This window comes from Salvia splendens, chromosome 5 (assembly GCF_004379255.2).
Source record: "Salvia splendens isolate huo1 chromosome 5, SspV2, whole genome shotgun sequence".
Taxonomy (NCBI): Eukaryota; Viridiplantae; Streptophyta; class Magnoliopsida; order Lamiales; family Lamiaceae; genus Salvia; species Salvia splendens.
The window spans coordinates 7598709-7616807 of NC_056036.1; the positions used below are offsets into that span (position 1 = coordinate 7598709).

The 18099-nt window shown below is 42.7% G+C and overlaps 1 protein-coding gene across 6 annotated transcripts; it reads left to right on the plus strand.

Annotated features, from left to right (window-relative positions):
* Positions 1 to 1378: 1378 nt before the first annotated feature.
* Positions 1379 to 4043, plus strand: LOC121803013. Of its 6 annotated transcripts, none has more exons than XR_006050890.1 (4): positions 1379 to 1600; positions 1729 to 2961; positions 3053 to 3245; positions 3347 to 4043. XR_006050890.1 is itself a non-coding variant. In XM_042202715.1 (4 exons), the coding sequence occupies exons 2-4, from the start codon at positions 2859 to 2861 to the stop codon at positions 3935 to 3937; spliced, it is 543 nt and encodes a 180-aa protein (XP_042058649.1). In that variant the 5' UTR covers positions 1379 to 1600; positions 1729 to 2858; the 3' UTR covers positions 3938 to 4043. The 6 variants fall into 6 exon arrangements, 2 of the variants coding, with proteins under 2 accessions (XP_042058649.1, XP_042058648.1); XR_006050891.1 differs by having other exon boundaries at positions 1729 to 2621; positions 2779 to 2961; positions 3053 to 4043; XR_006050892.1 differs by having other exon boundaries at positions 1729 to 1815; positions 2084 to 2961; positions 3053 to 4043.
* Positions 4044 to 18099: the final 14056 nt, after the last annotated feature.

Genomic DNA, 18099 nt, shown 5'->3' on the forward strand with positions numbered 1-18099 from the left:
TATTTCAAAACTATACATCCGTCAATTTCCTACTAACACCGTTAATTCCAATTACATCATACATACAAAAAGTTTCACCAATGTTTCACATTCGTACAAAAAATTTTAAATTATACATTAATTATTTCAAATAATATTACTTTTATTACTCAAAAAAAATGAAAAATATATAGAAAAAACAAATCACCACTCTTTTCCATCAAATTAGCGAATTGCATTTTATTGTTCGAAGCTTTCTAACGTAACAATGGAGAATAAAACCAAAAGAATATTGACTCTTTTTCATAAAAGTTAAATACTTATTGATTGTTCGAAGCTAAATTTACCATTTTGTGAAAATGAAATATGGACTTATTTTATATATGTTCTATAAAGAATACAATAAAAAAGTAGAATATTGAGAGACAAACTTTTTTAAACCACGAGCAATTGCTAGAAGAAATGATATTGACTGTTATTTTTTTGGAGTGATTAATTGTATTAAATCTCTAATTATTATTCCTATTATGTTGATAAGTTGGACAGATTACAAAACTAACTAACCGTGTTTAAAATATTTAACGAAATGTATTAACTTAAAACACTAATGATATGATTCATATAAAATTAAAACATTTTGTACTAATTTGAAACATTAGTGAAACATTTTGTATGTATGATGTAAGTAGAATTAACTATGTTAGTCGGATTTGACGAAATGCATTAATTTAAAACACTAGGTAAACTTTTTGTATGAAATACGTAAACTTAATACTTTTTGTACTAAATTGAAACAAATGTGAAACATTTTGTATAAAACATGTAATTATCCCCCCTAAGAAGTAGATGCGTTTCATTTTCAGTAGTTTGGAAAAATAATAATAAATAGTTAAAGTATACAACAAGTAACATAACAGATAGAATAATATAATCCCTATGCAGTAGAGACGTTTCATTTTCATCACTCGTTTTGAAAAAATAATAATAAATAGTTAAAGTATAGAAAAAGTAATGTAAGAGATAGAATAATATAGAGAATACTCTTATCTATATTATTCTCTCTTATTTTACTCTCTCTACACTTTAACTATTTATTATCATTTTTTTAAAATAAGTGCTCAAAATGAAACGCCTCTACTACAGAGGAACGAAGGGAGTAGTTAATATAAGGGCGTGTTCAAGTTACAATAGATGTGCAAATATGGGCAGATACGGGTGTAATTCTTGGAGTTGGTGGCTGTTAAGGTTACCCCATTAATTTTTGTAGAGCCCGCTGATAATATATGGGCCCGCACTGTTCAAGTGGAGAATGCGTCTAATTCAAAACAGCCGAATGAGCTGCTTTTTATTTCTTGCCTTGGATTTCGAATCCAGATTTGTACCAAAGATTACCCTTTTGCCCCTGTTATTTTCAAATCACCCCCAAAATTGATATAGCTCCTCCTCATTCGCAGGTGCTTTCACAAAAAGGCACGCCAACCCAGATCTCTGATTCGCCTCATTCAAATCAACTCAAAATATCGGTCCAGTGAAATACAAAGTTGTCGGAGTTTTGCTTTCCCCCGACGTCACAAGTTTACCGAGTGGCGCTGATGTCCATTGTTCCCTTTCGATTAGCTCCGTAAGTAAGGCCTTGGTCACCTAAAAGAAAATATGATTTCTTTTAGCTATTCCTTGGAAAGATATTTTGGTCGAAATCTGTTTTAACACTTCCCACAATTTGTTGGTGTTTCTCGACATTTGAAATAGATCTCAGTCGCAACCATTCAGGAAAGTTTACAAAGTGTAGGCCTCGATCACATCATTGGTGCTACTTACTCATCCCTTGTTTCCTAGGTACAAATAATTTTTTACATTTCATTACTTGTATAAAAATTGATGCCACCGCGTTGATTTCTCGGTTATTATCATTTTCTTGCATACCATATATGCACTTGTGAGTTGTAATTAGGTTACTACATGACCCCACTTTGGGTAGATCAGAAATTACAGTTTGTGTTCAGCCCACCATCCACTGTCAACGATTTTTTATTTATGGGTGCAAGAGTATTTTGTTGCTGTGTTGAAAATTATACAATTTGCCTGTACTTTGTTTTTATATAAGGTCAGTTGCTTACTCGCTCGATGTCGACGAGTCCTTTGTCCACCAAATATATGCGACTATGCTTGTTGCTCGAGGACATTATGCTCCTCTATCGTACATAAACCACAAGACTGTTAAATCATTACATCAGTGTCCGGCCTAGACGTGAAAGGCGCCAAATTTGTGCATGCTTGGCGACACAGTGTTCTAACCAGGATCCCTACCCAGTTGAAGTATTTAGACAGACTTTTGGACTTGACAAATTCTGCGTGTGTATCCAATCTACGCATGGACCGTAACACGTTTGGTAGGTTGTGTCGTTTACTTTCTCAGGGGGGGCTGACCGTAGGAAAATGAGGAGACCGATATATTTTTGTCTGTATTGGCACACCATAAAAAGAATCGAGTTGTTAGAACTACTTTTTGGCATTCGGGTGGAACTGTATCGTATTATGTCAACAAGGTTCTTGTTGTTGTACTTAGCCTGCATCTTGTTCTTCTTTCGAAGCCTGTTCCTGTTCCGGATGATTGCACCGACAACCGCTGGAAGTGGTTTAAGGTATTACAATGACAAGTGTTTATTTTGTGTATAATTTCCAATTAGGCGATATGACCATGACGTGCCACCGACTTATTTGTTAATGTCTAACTGTGTTTTATTTGTTAAACTCGGGGTTGTTTCGGTGCGCTTGACGACATCTATATTAATGTCTTAGTCCGCAACGATGACAAACCACTGTATAGAACAAGGAATGGTCAAATAGCAACTAATGTTCTTGCTGTGTGAGATCGTCAAATGCAGTTTGTGTACTTGCTCCCAGGTTGGGAAGGCTCCGCAGGCTACTCCCGTGTTCTGAGGGATGCAGTTTCACATCCCGATGGGCTTAAAGTACCTCAAGGTAGCACTTCTAATCAAGTCATTCTTGGATGTATTCATTTTACCTAACCACAATATGTAACTTCAAGTCCTTTCCATTTTTTATTTTGTAGGTTGCTATTACCTTTGCGATAATGCTTATGCGAATTGCAATGAATTCCTAACGCCATATAAGGGAGTACGCTATCATCTGAAAGAGTGGGGTCCCAGCACTGAGACTCCCCAAAACACGAAGGAAATATTCAACATGCGGCATACCAAGGCACGAAATGTGATCGACCGTGCCTTTGGAGTCTTAAAAATACGGTGGGGAATTCTAAAGAGCTCTTCCTTTTATCATGTACAGACACAAATCCGCCTAATCATGGCCTTTTTTTTGCTCCACAATTTTATTCGACGTGAAATAGAGGTGGACTTGGTAGAACTTGAACTAGACACAAACAACTTTACCGCGAACACAGAGGAAGACAACATCGTCGGGGAGTATGTTGAATATATCGAGCCCTCTTCAGAATGGACTCAGTTCCGAGATAGTGTAGCACTCAACATGTGGAATAACAGATGAATGACTTGTTTCAAAACACGTGACTTGGATGACTTGTTAAACTATTTCTAAATGATCTATTTGTATCCCTAGGCACTATATAATTTGTTGATTATGTCATTTGCTGCTCTATGAACACCTACTCATTTGCTTAAATTAATTGTTGATGATGATCTAGATATATGGTTCTATCTGATTTTTTGACAGCACGATGAATCCCAAAGGAGAAACGCCGGAATGTGTTTGCGGTTACGGGAGGATGGTACTTAGGTGTGCTGGGAAGTCAGCCCAGAATGCTGGACGATATTACTTGAAGTGTCCAGTGAACGGGAAGCATCCGGGGTCTTTTAAGTGGTATGACGAGGTGGCCTCAGACACCATGCATCGAAGCTGGAATCTCCAGACTGAAAGAGGGAAACGAGCTGAAGATGTACCTGAATCAGAGCCAATGTGATCAGTGTGTTGGATATATAACTATTTTGTATGAACACTTCTTGTGGTGCATCAACTATTTTGGTATATGATAATATATAATATATAATATTATAATTTTATGTTTATTGGAGCTGCATTAAATATGTTGTAGTAGTTATTATAATTGGAATGTATATATGTTGCAGTAGTTATTGTTAGAGTTTAGTATACTGAAAGCATCTTTCGAATGCTTGTATATGTAATAACTCTTTTATCCATTTGTTACCATTTTATGAGAAATAATATTTTGTTACAATGTATTTTGCTTATGTATTGCTTATGTATTTATGAGATGTTGAAATGTGTTTTCCATTTAAATACATAGTTTAAGCAAAATGAGTCTAAGTCTTCTGCATAGTAGACGAGTTGTGAGCGGCGTTCACAGTAGGTAACTTGTCAGTTCATGCAGAAGAAAAACTGTTTCACAACCTAGATAGGCTTTGACTACCTATCGTGAAAGGTTGCGACGTCAGTCCGAAAGTTTCCTTACCTAAGGAAATGAACGACGTCGGTGTGGTATAGCACTGAAAGGATCAAACAGTGAGATAAGTCTTTCTTGGCTATTTACTGAAAGACGAGGTCTCGGTGATTGTCGTTTCTTAATCATTGTTGACATAACATTGAGCATACGATATTAATTGAAAACTACTTTGACTTATCAAATGGTGAGGGAATTTCGTTGCCCAAGAATCCTGATAGATTGGGTAATGATCATTAATGTCTAAGTGGTGCTAGTATTGTTATTGCAATGAATCGTGTGCTGGGAGAGGCCAGTATGATAATATCCTCAAGAGGTGTTTAGAAAAAAGTTTTATTATTCAGAAAACTGGCCAGTTGGAATTTATTCCATGAATAATAAATAATATTTCTAAACTAGACCACTCTTGGAAAAAGAAATTAATTAATAATAGTCAGATAGCAGACTTGATATTAATTAATGGATATTTATATCTTTAACATGGGAAATGATTTAATTAAAGAGGAAGTCCCGGAATGCTCGTAATTTCGGTTTGGACGGGCAGTCAATATTATATCTATAGTGGATGATAATAATATTTAAGTTTGAGCTTGAATTAAATTGATTTTAATTTAATTAGTGAAAGCCTGAACTGTGGCCCAATCCAATCCTCCACGGATCCCTGGTCTGGCCCAAAATAATTAACTTATTATAAAAGGGAGAAGAAGAGAAGACAGATAATGAATTCCAGCGTAAAATTCATTCTCTGCATTTTTTTGGTAGAGATTTCTCTCTTCAAATTCTTCTCCAGCTTTTGAGGGTTTGACAAGCTTTGCCCACACAAAGGTCAATTCCAAGTTAAAGGGAACAGATCAGAAGATCCGTGGTAGAGACGATTGAAGAATGAGTTCGAATTCAATTACTTGAATTCATACGGTAAATCGTTGTATTTAATTGCATATATATTCAGTATGATCTGTGATTATATGCTTGTTTGAACATGTTTCTAGTTTACAATCGGATGAAAGCATGTTTAGATGTAAATCGTTCAATCAAACTAAATTGATTTCCGCTGCAAAACCAACAGTTATTATAATTGGAATCTATACTTGCGAGTGAATTCATTTATTTACTTGATATATGTTTGCATAATTTTTTTGATTAAATTCCCAAAGGAAAATTACCCACTCAAAGCAGCACTTGCATTGTCTAAGCTACTCATTTATTTACTTGATTTGAAATTTCATTGAAGTGAATCTAGACCAAATCAACTCTATTAGTCGGGGGAAATCTCAATGACCGTTGGCTGCAGTTGATGCGATCCTCCTCATTAATAAAGGGTATGGCGATGCAAAGCTGGAAAGGGTAGATAAATGTCAATCATCATTAATCACCTTCATCCCTTTTAAATACAGAAGTTGCTTAGCTAACTTCACACACTTGAGCACGATTCACACCAACGCTAAACACAAAGATGAGCATCCCACCTCTATCAGATTTCTTCTACAAAGGAAAATGGTCTCCGGCATGTGACGGCGTATTGGTGGACTGCCTCATCATGTTGAAGGGAGAGACACAATGGTCAAAGTCCGTCGTCCCTTCGTGGTTCCTACCTACGGCCGCGGAGTGGATGAAGGACAAAGCAAGTGTCATTTTCTCCGAGCTTGAGCTTAAGGATGGGGTGGACCTTTTGCGGAAGCGGTACTACACGTTCAAAGTCGTCCTCCGCATCCAAGGTGCGTACCTGGACGCACCCATGAAAGTTGTCGTGGCACCTGCTGATTCATGGGAGAAGATGTTGAAGGTATTGTTTCTTTTGCACTTGTCAAGTCTGTATACAAAATCACCTAATGATCGCAAGTCTGTAACATGTTGTTGAATGTAGATGAACGCCTACGCGAGTGCGTATTTCTAACAGGAAGAACCCATTTACGCACTCCTCGCATGTGTGTTTAGGTTAGATGACGTAAAGGTTGAGGGCTAGACAACGGTGGTCGTCATCTCTGACAACACCGAAGTGATACATTCTGATTCGATCAAAATCAATGATGTCATCAAAGGAGAAGAAGAGGTTAACTCTCCGGTCGTGTTCTCTGGCCAAAAGTTTGCCGAAAGTTGTTCGACGAAGATGCAGAGCCCAATGATCGCGAGTCCGCTACAGAGGATGGGGACTACTTAATAGACCTAGGGTCGGACGGGTATATGCGATATCGGGAGGAGAAGGGAAGGATGCTTCCCAAACCACCCGGACCATCTCATGAAGTGGGAGGTCCTTCAGCCTTGAAGTCACCTCATGCAAGTTCCTGCGGGTCAAACTCATCGATGAAGTGGTGGCCTCATAATGTTAAGCGGCCATGAGCTCCCACAAGTTGGGTGGGTGAAGTCTTGTTATGATACGTGAAACGGTGGTTTTGGTAGTTCAAAGTGTGCAATGGCTTCCGTTTTGTGTGCTTCGATATATTTAGGTCTGTTATAATGGTGTCTACGATGTGTGATGGTATGACGTGGTTCTAAGTTTCATTACTTGATGCACGGTAGGGTAGTATAATAGGGTATTGTTGTAGTTTTTGTGGTTTTATTTTAACACACACTTCACGGATGGACACCATTGTAGTCATTGGACCTCGATGTTTGTTTGTGTATGGTGGGATGTTGTTGTTAGCTCCTTAATTAAACTGTGTTGTGAATTAAACTTTCATCTCCTTTGTTTAACAAGCCAATACTTCTTAGTGGCTCATGTGTGTCCGTTGCTGCCATTTTTCAACACAAGGCACTGCAATATCCATGTTTGGAGACTGAGAAAATTTGCAATGTGATCAAATACAAAAAAAATAAGATTGAGGTTCATGGTCTGATCCACACCCATTGAGTTATCTGTGCAGTAGCATTGGAAATAAGAAGTGAATACATACACAAAAACTAAGTTATCCAGGCACTAGTACTGGAAATAAGCTTAATACATACACAAAAACTAATTTGTTCGTGCACTAGCACTGAAATTAAGGTTAATACATACCCAAAAATACTAGCAGTCTGCAAAGCTGAAAATCGCACTCCACTATATATATATATATATATATATATATATATATATATATATATATATAAAACAGTGGCAGCGTTTCAAAGTCAAAATGAAAGTATTTGATTCAGTCACCCAACCTTCTGTTCGTCCTCAATAAGGCATAGAAGATAACCGAGATGAGCATTGGGTGGCATGCCAATAAAAACTTCAAGACACTGATGCTTGTCACCTAAAATATTGCACAGCTTATAGCATTGAGCCAAGGTAAGACCCTCAGCAATGCCGAGCTTGTCAAAGATTTCCTGCCGTGCTTTACCCATGTAAAACTCATATCCAATGCGGGTCGAAATCATCTCAAGATGGGAGTTTGTTTCAGCGTGGAGGTTGCCAAGGAAATCCATAAGCTCTGAGTCGAGGGACCTCTTTTTTCCCTTACCTTCATATGCTTTGGTAGTAGACGCCTGCTTGTTTGTAGTACCAGAGTGATGGATCCGCGAATTTCTGATGGTGATGAATGCAGGTAGAGAGTAAAGATCACGACACAAAGAATTTACGTGGTTCGATTTACTGAAGTAAATCTACGTCCACGGGAAGAAGGGAGGGCAAGATTGTATTGCTTGATCTGTTTTTCTACAGCTTACAACACAGACTTGCTATATGATATTTTATCTCTAGAGAGCTTAACCTTTTTCTATCTGATCTAAGTTCTATTTATACATTGAACTAAGATCGTGGCTTGCATCACCACCCTAAGTCGTGGATGTCGTGTAGGTCATGGCCTAAGATCGTGGATGTAGCGTAGGTCATGGCCTACGATCGTGGCCTGAGTTGACACCACGTGGTAGTGGGTGTGTTGGAAGTTGTGGAAATCCTGTATGGGTCCACTAACTCCTTGTTCGGTCGAATACTGAGACCGAACTGCTTTGGTTGCCGATCTGAGAGTAGAGCTTGATGCCGACCTGAGAGCAGAGCTTGATTGGTTGGCTTTTACCGAGCTGTAGGCTGAGGCCGAACTCTTTGGTAATGCCGAACTCATACTCTTCCTTGGGCTTTGGGCTGATGGGCCGTTGGTTGCCGATCTGAGAGTAGAGCTTGATGCCGACCTGAGAGCAGAGCTTGATTGGTTGGCTTTTACCGAGCTGTAGGCTGAGGCCGAACTCTTTGGTAATGCCGAACTCATACTCTTCCTTGGGCTTTGGGCTGATGGGCCGTTGTTGCTGTTGGGCTTGTTTAGTACGCACCCCATCACTACCCCCCCGAAAGACGAAGTGAATCACTTCGGCGAAGCGAGTCACTTCGGCATTCTGGATAAAGGTACGGGGGAGGCTGACGTCAGGGGACGTGCCTTGCACGTGACTGCATTAAATGCGACAGTAAAATCCGGCCGTTGAATCCTGAAAAGGTGGGATTCGAAACGGTGCGACGATTTTGAAATCTTCGCCGAATCTGATAAATACCTCCTTTCTTCATCATTGAAGCACTTTTGCGACTGCTTCTTCTGCACTCTATCTCCTTTGCGTAAAAATTTCCTTCCGCTTTCAAGAATTTCTTCAGATTTTGCAAAGAGTAAGAACCATGTCTTCTTCTTCTTCTTCCGAGTTAGGTAGCGGTAGGAAAGGGGGCAAGGGGTCTTCTAGCCGGAAAGAGTCCGGAGAGAAGACTGTAGAATACTTTCACAGCGTCTTGAGTAAGGACACCGTGATATCTCTACACGAAAAATATCTTCTTCCCGGGGGGAAGGCGGTGGTTCCCGACGATGATCATAGGGCTAACGACCCGCCGGAGGGTTATGCCACCGTTTACGAAGCCTGCTTAGAATGCGGGCTTCGTTTCCCTCTTCCCCCACCTTTTGTAGAGCTTCTTGATTTTTTTCAACTCCCTTTAGGTCAGGTGACTCCGAATTCTTGGAGGCACTTGTCGGCTTTTGCTGCCGAACTCCGTAGGCTAGATAAGGATCTGTCTCTGCGGGCAATCCTTAATTTTTTCCAATTTAAAAGGAAGGGATCTTGGTTTTACTTGATCCCCTTACAGCCTTTTAGGGCATTCTGCAAAACCAAGTGGCCGAAATGGCAAAACCGCTTCTTTTTTTATAATAGGACAGCGGCTCCGGGCTTTCCCTGGAGAGGGCCGAAGTCCGTGATTCCTCATCCTCGGTTAGAACCGTTGGCCGAGCTCGAGGGCGAGCTCAATAAGATTCCTATGATTAGGAAACAATACTCGGAAACTGAGCTCGTCAAGGGCGACCTCGTGTTCAATATCTCGTCTTCGGACGAAGAAACTGAGGGTGAGGATTTCTTTTTTATGCTTTACTGCTTTAGCGGCGAAAACTAACCTTGCTTTCTTGCTTTTTGGCAGTGTACATGCTGAATAAGGCTATCCGAAAGTCCTCCGAGCTTGTGGAGCCGGAGAGGCAGAGAGCCCCTCGCTCGGCGTCTGAAGCCGAGAAGAATCCGAAGAGGCAAAAAACCTCTTCTTCGGATCCGAAAGAGCCGGAGCCGTGTTCGGCTAAAGGGGAGGGGAAATTTCATGAGTCCCCAAGAGTGCCGGGGAAAGACCTGGTCATCTCCGAGGTGGTTGCAGACATCCCGGAACACGTCCCTGAGCCTTTTCAATGGCCGACGAATTTTGTGGAGGTAAGCTTTCTGACTTGGCTTCTTTTCCACATTTTTTGATGGCCATTCTGTTGAGTTTTTTCCTTGTTCATCTTCAGAGAGCCAAGCTCGTCTCCGTGGAGCTCTCCAAAGCATCCCACGACTACGAGGAGATGCAGAAGAAGTTGCATCTTGCTCGTAGTCTGGCCGAACAGGCTGAGGCCAAATTTGAGAGGGCCCGAGCTGCTAGGATCTCGGCTCAGGATGAAGCCCGGTCAGCCAAAAACCAGCTCATCATCCTGCAAGAGCAGACGAAGCACCGGGAGGCTCAGAAGGAGGCTGCCGCCGTGGCTGCCCAGGGGGAAGCTCTCCGTGTTTACACGGAGAAACTCTTTTTGAGCAGCCAGTTCTCGGCCTTTGTCGGTAGTCTGGTAAGGCTAATTAACGATAAGGGCGAGCAGGGGGCCGACGTCGTGTTGCCTCTGTACAGCCGAGAGATAGCAGCTCGGCTTCAGAATCTGCCGCTCCTTGAGGAGCTCGCTTCATCCTCGGTCCTGCTTTCTGCAGACCGAGTCCGGAGTTGTCGAGCTGATCGGGACGAGAACCTGGAGGCTATCTTTGCCTCCGTGGGACCCGTTTCACCCGCTTCGACTTACGACGGAGAGGGTGAGGCCGAGCCGCTGCAGCAGGAGGCCGAAGTCGAGCGGGCCGGGCATCCGGAGAAGGAAGCCGATCAGGAGGCGGAGGCGAGGCCGGCAGGATGCGAGGCCGAGGCTGAGGTAGCTCAGGAGAAAGAAGCTGAACCAGACCGAGGAGCCGGAGACGAAGCTGGCGGAGTATGATTTCGTCTCCCTTCTCTTAGTCTAGTTTCTTCCTTGTAAAATGGCCTTGAAGCCCTAGTGTAAAAAATTTTCCTTGTGAATGAAAAATTCTCTACACTTGTCTTCGTATAGCTTTTCGTACTCGCCTTTATTCCTGTTGTATTTTACTATCTGCTCGGTACAGCTGCCGAACTAATATAGCTGCTTTGTACTCAAGGAGATGGAGATACTTCACTGGAAACGGCTGTACTCTTCGGCTTTAGACGAAGCTGAGAAAAGAGCTATAGCCGATCAGACGAAGAATGACGAGCTTCTGGCTCGTTTAGTGAAGCTGGAGGCCGATAATAAGGACTTAGAGTCCGATAAGAAGGATCTGGAGGCCGAGCTGAATACGACCATTGCTGAGAGGACTGCGTACGAGGATTACATCCGTGTGCGCGGGGGAGTGACCATATCAGATGTTCAGAGTCGAGTTGACGAACTGTGGGAGGAATATCATGTACTCCGGAGGAACAATGCGCTGGAGAGCTCGGCTTGCCAACAAGTTGTGAAATCATTACGGCGCTGGGCTTCTCGGTACGACATCATTCTTTCCCGGCGTCCCGCAATCGAGAGATTCCTTAGGCATTTCCCGCCAACAGATGCTCGCACTCCAGATCAAGCCTCTGGTTCCCTTGTTCAAAATCCTACTCCAAGTCAACAACGAACTCCGGAACAGCCGGAAACGTCAAGACGAGAACGGGCTCAGGAGCAACCGGAATCGTCAAGACAGGGACGGACTGAAATTCGCCGAGGAGTTGTGACTATGAGCGAGCAAGATCAGCAGATGCTTATTGCAGAGACTCTTCATCGCCGAGGGGTTAGAGCTTCTGGGGCTCGCGGAAGAGGTGTTGGGTCGAGGATAGCATCTCGTCGACCTGCTTATTCTTCATCTGCTCGGAACAACCGAACTCGGCTTCCAGAGGATTTTGCAGATAGGTGGCTTAACTTTAGCAACCGAGGACAGTAGAATAGTCCTTTGTAATGGCGTAATGCCTTCTCGTAGGGGAGCTGAATTGTCTGCCGAACGAGATTTAATAAATGAAATTTTTTCCTTTCGCTTTTATCACTGCTTACTTACAGTTCTGCGAAACAATTTCATCGTGCTCGTCATCGGTCTTTTGAAGTGAGCTTCTTTGATCGGACTCGAATTTGGACTTTGAAGTAAGCTTCTTTGACCGGACTCGTCTTTGATCTTATGAAGGAAACTTCTTTGACCGGACTTGGTTTGTGTTCTAATTTGGCGATTTTTGTCGCCGGGATCGAACTTTCCCTTGTCCTAATTCGGCGAGTTTTATCGCGTGGATCGGACTTTCCCAGTTAACCGAAGTGGTCTTATGCAGTAAACCTCTTTGACTAGACATGGTCGTCCTCGGTCTTATGAGGTAAACTTCTTTGACCGAACTTGGTCGTCCTAATTCGGCGAGGTTTATCGCGTGGATCGGACTTTCCCTTATTGCAGTTCGTTTCAGACGAAGTGCTTATTTCTTAAGCCGAATTGTGGTCTTGTATCTCCCTGAGAAGCTTGGACTCACAATCGTTGGCTTATTGCAGTTCGTTTCAGACGAAGTGCTTGTTAAGCTGAATTGTGGTCTTGTATCCTCCTTGGAAGCTTGGACTCACAGTCGTTGGCTTGTTGCAGTTCGTTTCAGACGGACTGCTTGTTAAGCTGAATTGTGGTCTTGTATCCTCCTTAGAAGCGTGGACTCACAATCGTTGGCTTATTGCAGTTCGTTTCAGACGAACTGCTTGTTTAAGCTGAATTGTGGTCTTGTATCCTCTTTAGAAGCTTTGACTCACAATCGTTGGCTTGTATATGTTCTAAGAAGGGGATCAGCCTTCGAAGAACAAGATACCTCAGTAACATTTGTAAGAGACGACACGCACATAGACAGACAAAACGCATATAGACAAACAAAGACCAAGCAAACCAAAGAAAGCACATTGACCGAACAGGACTCAAGACTGACTGACCGGACTGTCTCTTACAAATGGAACTTTTTGAGGTTGGAAACGTACCATGTTCGGGGTACTTGTGCTCCTGACACGTGGGTCAATTTGTAAGACCCTTTGCCGAGGACTTCTGACACCCGATATGGACCTTCCCATGTGGGTTCGAGTTCGCCCAGCTTTTCTGCCCGGCTTACTTCGTTGTTTCTCAAGACGAGATCTCCCACTTGAAATTGCAGCTTTTTCACCCTTTGGTTATAATACCGGGCTACTTGCTCCTTGTACTTGGCTGCTTTTATGCAGGCCAATTCTCTTCTTTCTTCGGCAAGATCTAGTTCGGCTCTCAGTCCGTCACCATTCATTTCTGAGGAGAAATTGAGTTCGGGGACTGGGTATGCCGATCTCAACCGGAATCACGGCTTCAGTGCCGTACACCATCGAGTTCGGCTCCGGTGTGACTTCGGTCATTTCGCCTGCCTCTGACTCCGGCTGCTGTGATTGCTATGCTTGATGGTGCCGAACTGATTGCTCGGCACTTTTAAGCGCAATCTGCGAACACACTTGCTCTTTTTCGATCACCTCGGATGACCGCTATCCCTCCTTTGGTGGGGAAGGTGTTCGGCGAGGAAGCCTCTGATCGCTATGATCGGGCTTCTTTTTGTCTTCTCTAGATGAGCTGTCTAAAGACCGTTTTCGACGGTCTGCCTCATCGGCACGAGAAAACTTGTCCGCAATGTCCCACATCTCTTGAGCTGTTTGCGGACTGCATTCCACGAGCTTTCTGTAGAGAGCTCCGGGCAGGATTCCATTTTGGAATGCCGAAATGACAAGTAGATCGTTGAGATCATCTACTTGTAGGCATTCCTTGTGGAATCTCGTCATGAAGTCGCTGATCTTTTCGTCGCGACCTTGACGTATAGAAAGCAGCTGAGCCGAAGTGATCCGGGCTTCCGCTTTCTGAAAGAACCTCCTGTGGAAAGCATCCATTTGATCTCGGTAAGATCTAATGCTGCCTTGGGGAGGCTATCGAACCACCTTCTCGCGTTCCCGATAAGCAGCTCGGGAAACAGCTTGCACATGTGGACCTCGTTGAGACCCTGGTTCGCCATGTTATATTGATAGCGTCCCAAGAAATCATGAGGATCAACGAGTCCGTCATAGGTTATCGACGGAGTTCGGTAGTTCGGTGGTAGGGGAGTTCGGGTAATATCGTCCGAGAACGGAGTCCTCAATGCTCCGTACATGGCGAACCCGACATTTCTTCGGTATGGAGGAGATGGAGTTCTCCTGTGATTCCGGTACCGAGGATTCTTTCTCCTGGAAGACATGACACTACTGCGGTAGTGACTGTCTCGTATGGAGGGAGAGGGAGAATCCGCCGTTTTCGTCTCCGGCTGCTTTTGGCTTTTTTGCAGGAAGGTTAAGAATTCCTCCTGCTTTTCGGCCAAAAACAGCTTGACAGCCTCGTTCAAATCGGGCTGCTGGGAAGACTCGGTGTGACGGCTTTTGGAGCGGCTAGTTTCTTTACCGTGAGAACAGGAGGTAGTCTCCCGAGGCTGTTTCCCAGAGCTGCGGGCTGGACTAGCTTCCTCCTGGTTATCGCGAACGGTGTTACGGGTGTTACGTGATCTGGTACGCATTTTTGGGGTGGAAAAGGGTCAAAAATTCGCTTTATCACAAATTTTGTTCTCTGTTTCCCACAGACGGCGCCAGTGATGGATCCGCGAATTTCTGATGGTGATGAATGCAGGTAGAGAGTAAAGATCACGACACAAAGAATTTACGTGGTTCGATTTACTGAAGTAAATCTACGTCCACGGGAAGAAGGGAGGGCAAGATTGTATTGCTTGATCTGTTTTTCTACAGCTTACAACACAGACTTGCTATATGATATTTTATCTCTAGAGAGCTTAACCTTTTTCTATCTGATCTAAGTTCTATTTATACATTGAACTAAGATCGTGGCTTGCATCACCACCCTAAGTCGTGGATGTCGTGTAGGTCATGGCCTAAGATCGTGGATGTAGCGTAGGTCATGGCCTACGATCGTGGCCTGAGTTGACACCACGTGGTAGTGGGTGTGTTGGAAGTTGTGGAAATCCTGTATGGGTCCACTAACTCCTTGTTCGGTCGAATACTGAGACCGAACTGCTTTGGTTGCCGATCTGAGAGTAGAGCTTGATGCCGACCTGAGAGCAGAGCTTGATTGGTTGGCTTTTACCGAGCTGTAGGCTGAGGCCGAACTCTTTGGTAATGCCGAACTCATACTCTTCCTTGGGCTTTGGGCTGATGGGCCGTTGTTGCTGTTGGGCTTGTTTAGTACGCACCCCATCACAGAGCTATTCTCATTTCTTTCAGCGTGGGTGTCTGCAACCATTGTGTATGGTTCTGGGATGAAATCTTCGAAGGATGGGTGGTACTAATTTTCGTTAACTTGACTGACACCGGATGAGTGTGCACGCAAACGAACTGTAGCTGTTTGTAACTGCTCAGCACCTCCCCCGGATGCGCGATCTTTGCAAAATATAGACTTCCATGTCTCCTATAATGGCCATGACTTGTTCCGCATAAATTTGGCCTCTTTATCTGCCTGCGTTGTTGTCGATTCGGTTAGTAAAATTGACGACGTGAAGAATAGCAACCGAATCATACATGTACTATCTGGTCCCATTGGTCGTCACTGCAATCAATCTTGTAATCACCGTGATTGTTGAACCCTACCCCACTCCGACTCAAAATCAATCGTAGACTGCCATAACTCTTCTTCCATGCCTGCATTTTTGAGTTTATGTGCTGGTTTCCCTTCAAGTCTGTATTGGGGAACTCTGCACGGAGACTATCCTCTATCTTACTTAGGTAACCCGCCCTGAATCCGTTGTTTGATTTCCAGCCTGTTGCAGTGAGTTCTAGCAGTGTCGCGACTAGTATGTCCTCCTCCTTAGCAGTCCACATCCGCCGCGATCTTTCCCCCTTGCGAAATTTATTCCTCCCCGACTCAACCACAACTGGAACACAAAATGCATCATCCCAAGTAGAATTTAATTACAAAAGATTGAACAATCCGCATAAGCTTTTGCAACAATCATCACTCATCTTGTAAAGATGTGTTAAACATACCGTCAGTACCAAAGCTATTTGAACTGTCCCCGGGTGGACGATTCATTGAGTTGTTAACACCTACATTCGAACCTCCATAGAAAGGAGTTAGAGATGAATTAGATCACTTCCGAGTCAGATTCACTTCAAACATCCACGTAATTATATTGGCTGCATAAAAGTGAGATGAAAATAGCAACTGAATCAAATTCAAACTACAATTTTAGCACAAATATGAAAGTTGATGCAATAATAATTAGCACAACACCGTATCGTTGTCCGACAGCACATCAAGCATAGCAAACGATAACAGAAACCAAAAATAAATTCAATGACCCACAAATTGGGTTTAACCAATCGAACAAACCACAATCACTATAAGGCGAAGAATACATTACTTTTTGTAGGAAAAACATGTAACATGTGGGAAATTAGAAAGGTCTCAAAACCTTTCATTTCCTAAGTCTTTTGGCTTTTCAACGTCCATGTGTTTATGAGGTGCCTTAAACCCGAGACCTCTCGTGTGGCCACTCCTAGCCTATAAATAGGCTTGTTTTGAGAGATGGAAGACACACAACACAATCGACAATCATTCTCTCTTCTCTCGTAGCTCAAGCACTCTAGTTCGCATCTTAGGAGCATCGCATTGCTCGGTTCTCGCCTCCAATTCAAGTTCGCCGGAGCCTACGAGTTTGAGGTGCTTCAACTCGATAGGAGGAAAGTCGTTTCATCTTTGGGGACATTACGCCAATCCGTGAGCACTAGCCGGGGCGTATTTCGTCTTGCGGAGAGAGGGATACCTCGACTCGACTTGAAGAATACTATAGTTTGCATCTCTTTACTTTCGTTGTAATTTATATTATTATATTTACCTTCCAGTTTTGTTCTTTTGTAATAGCAAGAGTTTTCCCGTGTAAAGGCTACAATATTTCCAACATTCGCAAGACGAAATATTGTACTCTTGTTGAATTCATGTCGACCGATGCCGGAGGAAACATGAAATTCAAAGCTGGAATAAAGCAACTAACGGTCGCAATGTCGATGCGCTATGGAGTGGTTAATTCCTTGAGATCTATTCTCTTGAGAATGATGTTTATCGTTTGTCATTTGACAAGCAAGACCAATTTAGATTTGGTAGTAGTAATTGGGATGCATGGGTCGATGAATATACCAATGCACATTTGGTTCAATATAATTGTGTACTTATTGTTGGAAACAATACTGTACAAATTATTTGAACGTGTTGTTATAAACAACAAAGATCACGAGGTGATCGCAGTGGTCTCCGACGTGGACCATGGTAATAATCCAAATGAATGGTTTGTTGATACGGGTGCCACATGTCATGTGTGCTCCGAGAGAAGCGTTTTTTCTACTTACAAATCTGTTGGAGGTAGAAAAGTGCGTATGGGAAACCAAGCCTCTTCCGAGGTGGTTGGTGTGGGTAATGTGTTCCTAAAATTAGGATCCGGAAAGGTTCTTACCCTCAAGGATGTGCTGCATGTCCCAGACATCCGAAATAATTTGGTGTCAGGCTCTCTTCTAGTAAATCATGGATTTTCACTAGAATTTGAGTGTGAAAAGGTTATATTGACCAAGTATGAAAAGTTCATAGGTGAAGGTCACCTAGTGAATGGGCTTTTTGAGCTGAATGTTACGGTCATTCACCGTGGAAAAGGATTAAGAAATAAGGAAGATAATGCATCCTCCTATTTGCTTGAGTGCTCTGATTTATGGCATAAAAGATTGGGACATGTAAATCTAAATGCTATAAAAAGATTAGTAAATCTTAATTTACTAAAAGTAGATAAGTTTAACTCACAAGAAAAATGTGAAGTCTGTGTTGAAGCAAAAATGACCAAGCTACCGTTTCGCTCGGTAGAACGGAGCACAAAACCTCTAGAGTTAATCCATACAGACGTATGTGATTTAAAATTTGTGCAAACTAGAGGTGGTAAAAAGTACTTCATCACATTTATAGATGATTGCACAAGGTATTGTTACCTTTACTTATTAAGAAGTAAAGATGAGACAATTGAAGCGTTTAAAGACTTCAAAAATGAAGCCGAAAATCAACTTAATTGTCGGATTAAGTGTGTTTGAAGTGATAGAGGTGGTGAGTATGTAGCCCCGTTTGCAGAATTATGCCATGCAAGTGGTATA

Excerpts from the sequence above, each read along its gene's own strand:
- LOC121803013 (XM_042202714.1), top strand. The coding sequence starts at position 2,859 with ATGCAGTTTGTGTACTTGCTCCCAGGTTGGGAAGGCTCCGCAGGCTAC. Across the intron at positions 2,962-3,052 it reads TGGGCTTAAAGTACCTCAAG|GTTGCTATTACCTTTGCGAT; the intron begins GTAGCACTTCTA and ends TTTATTTTGTAG.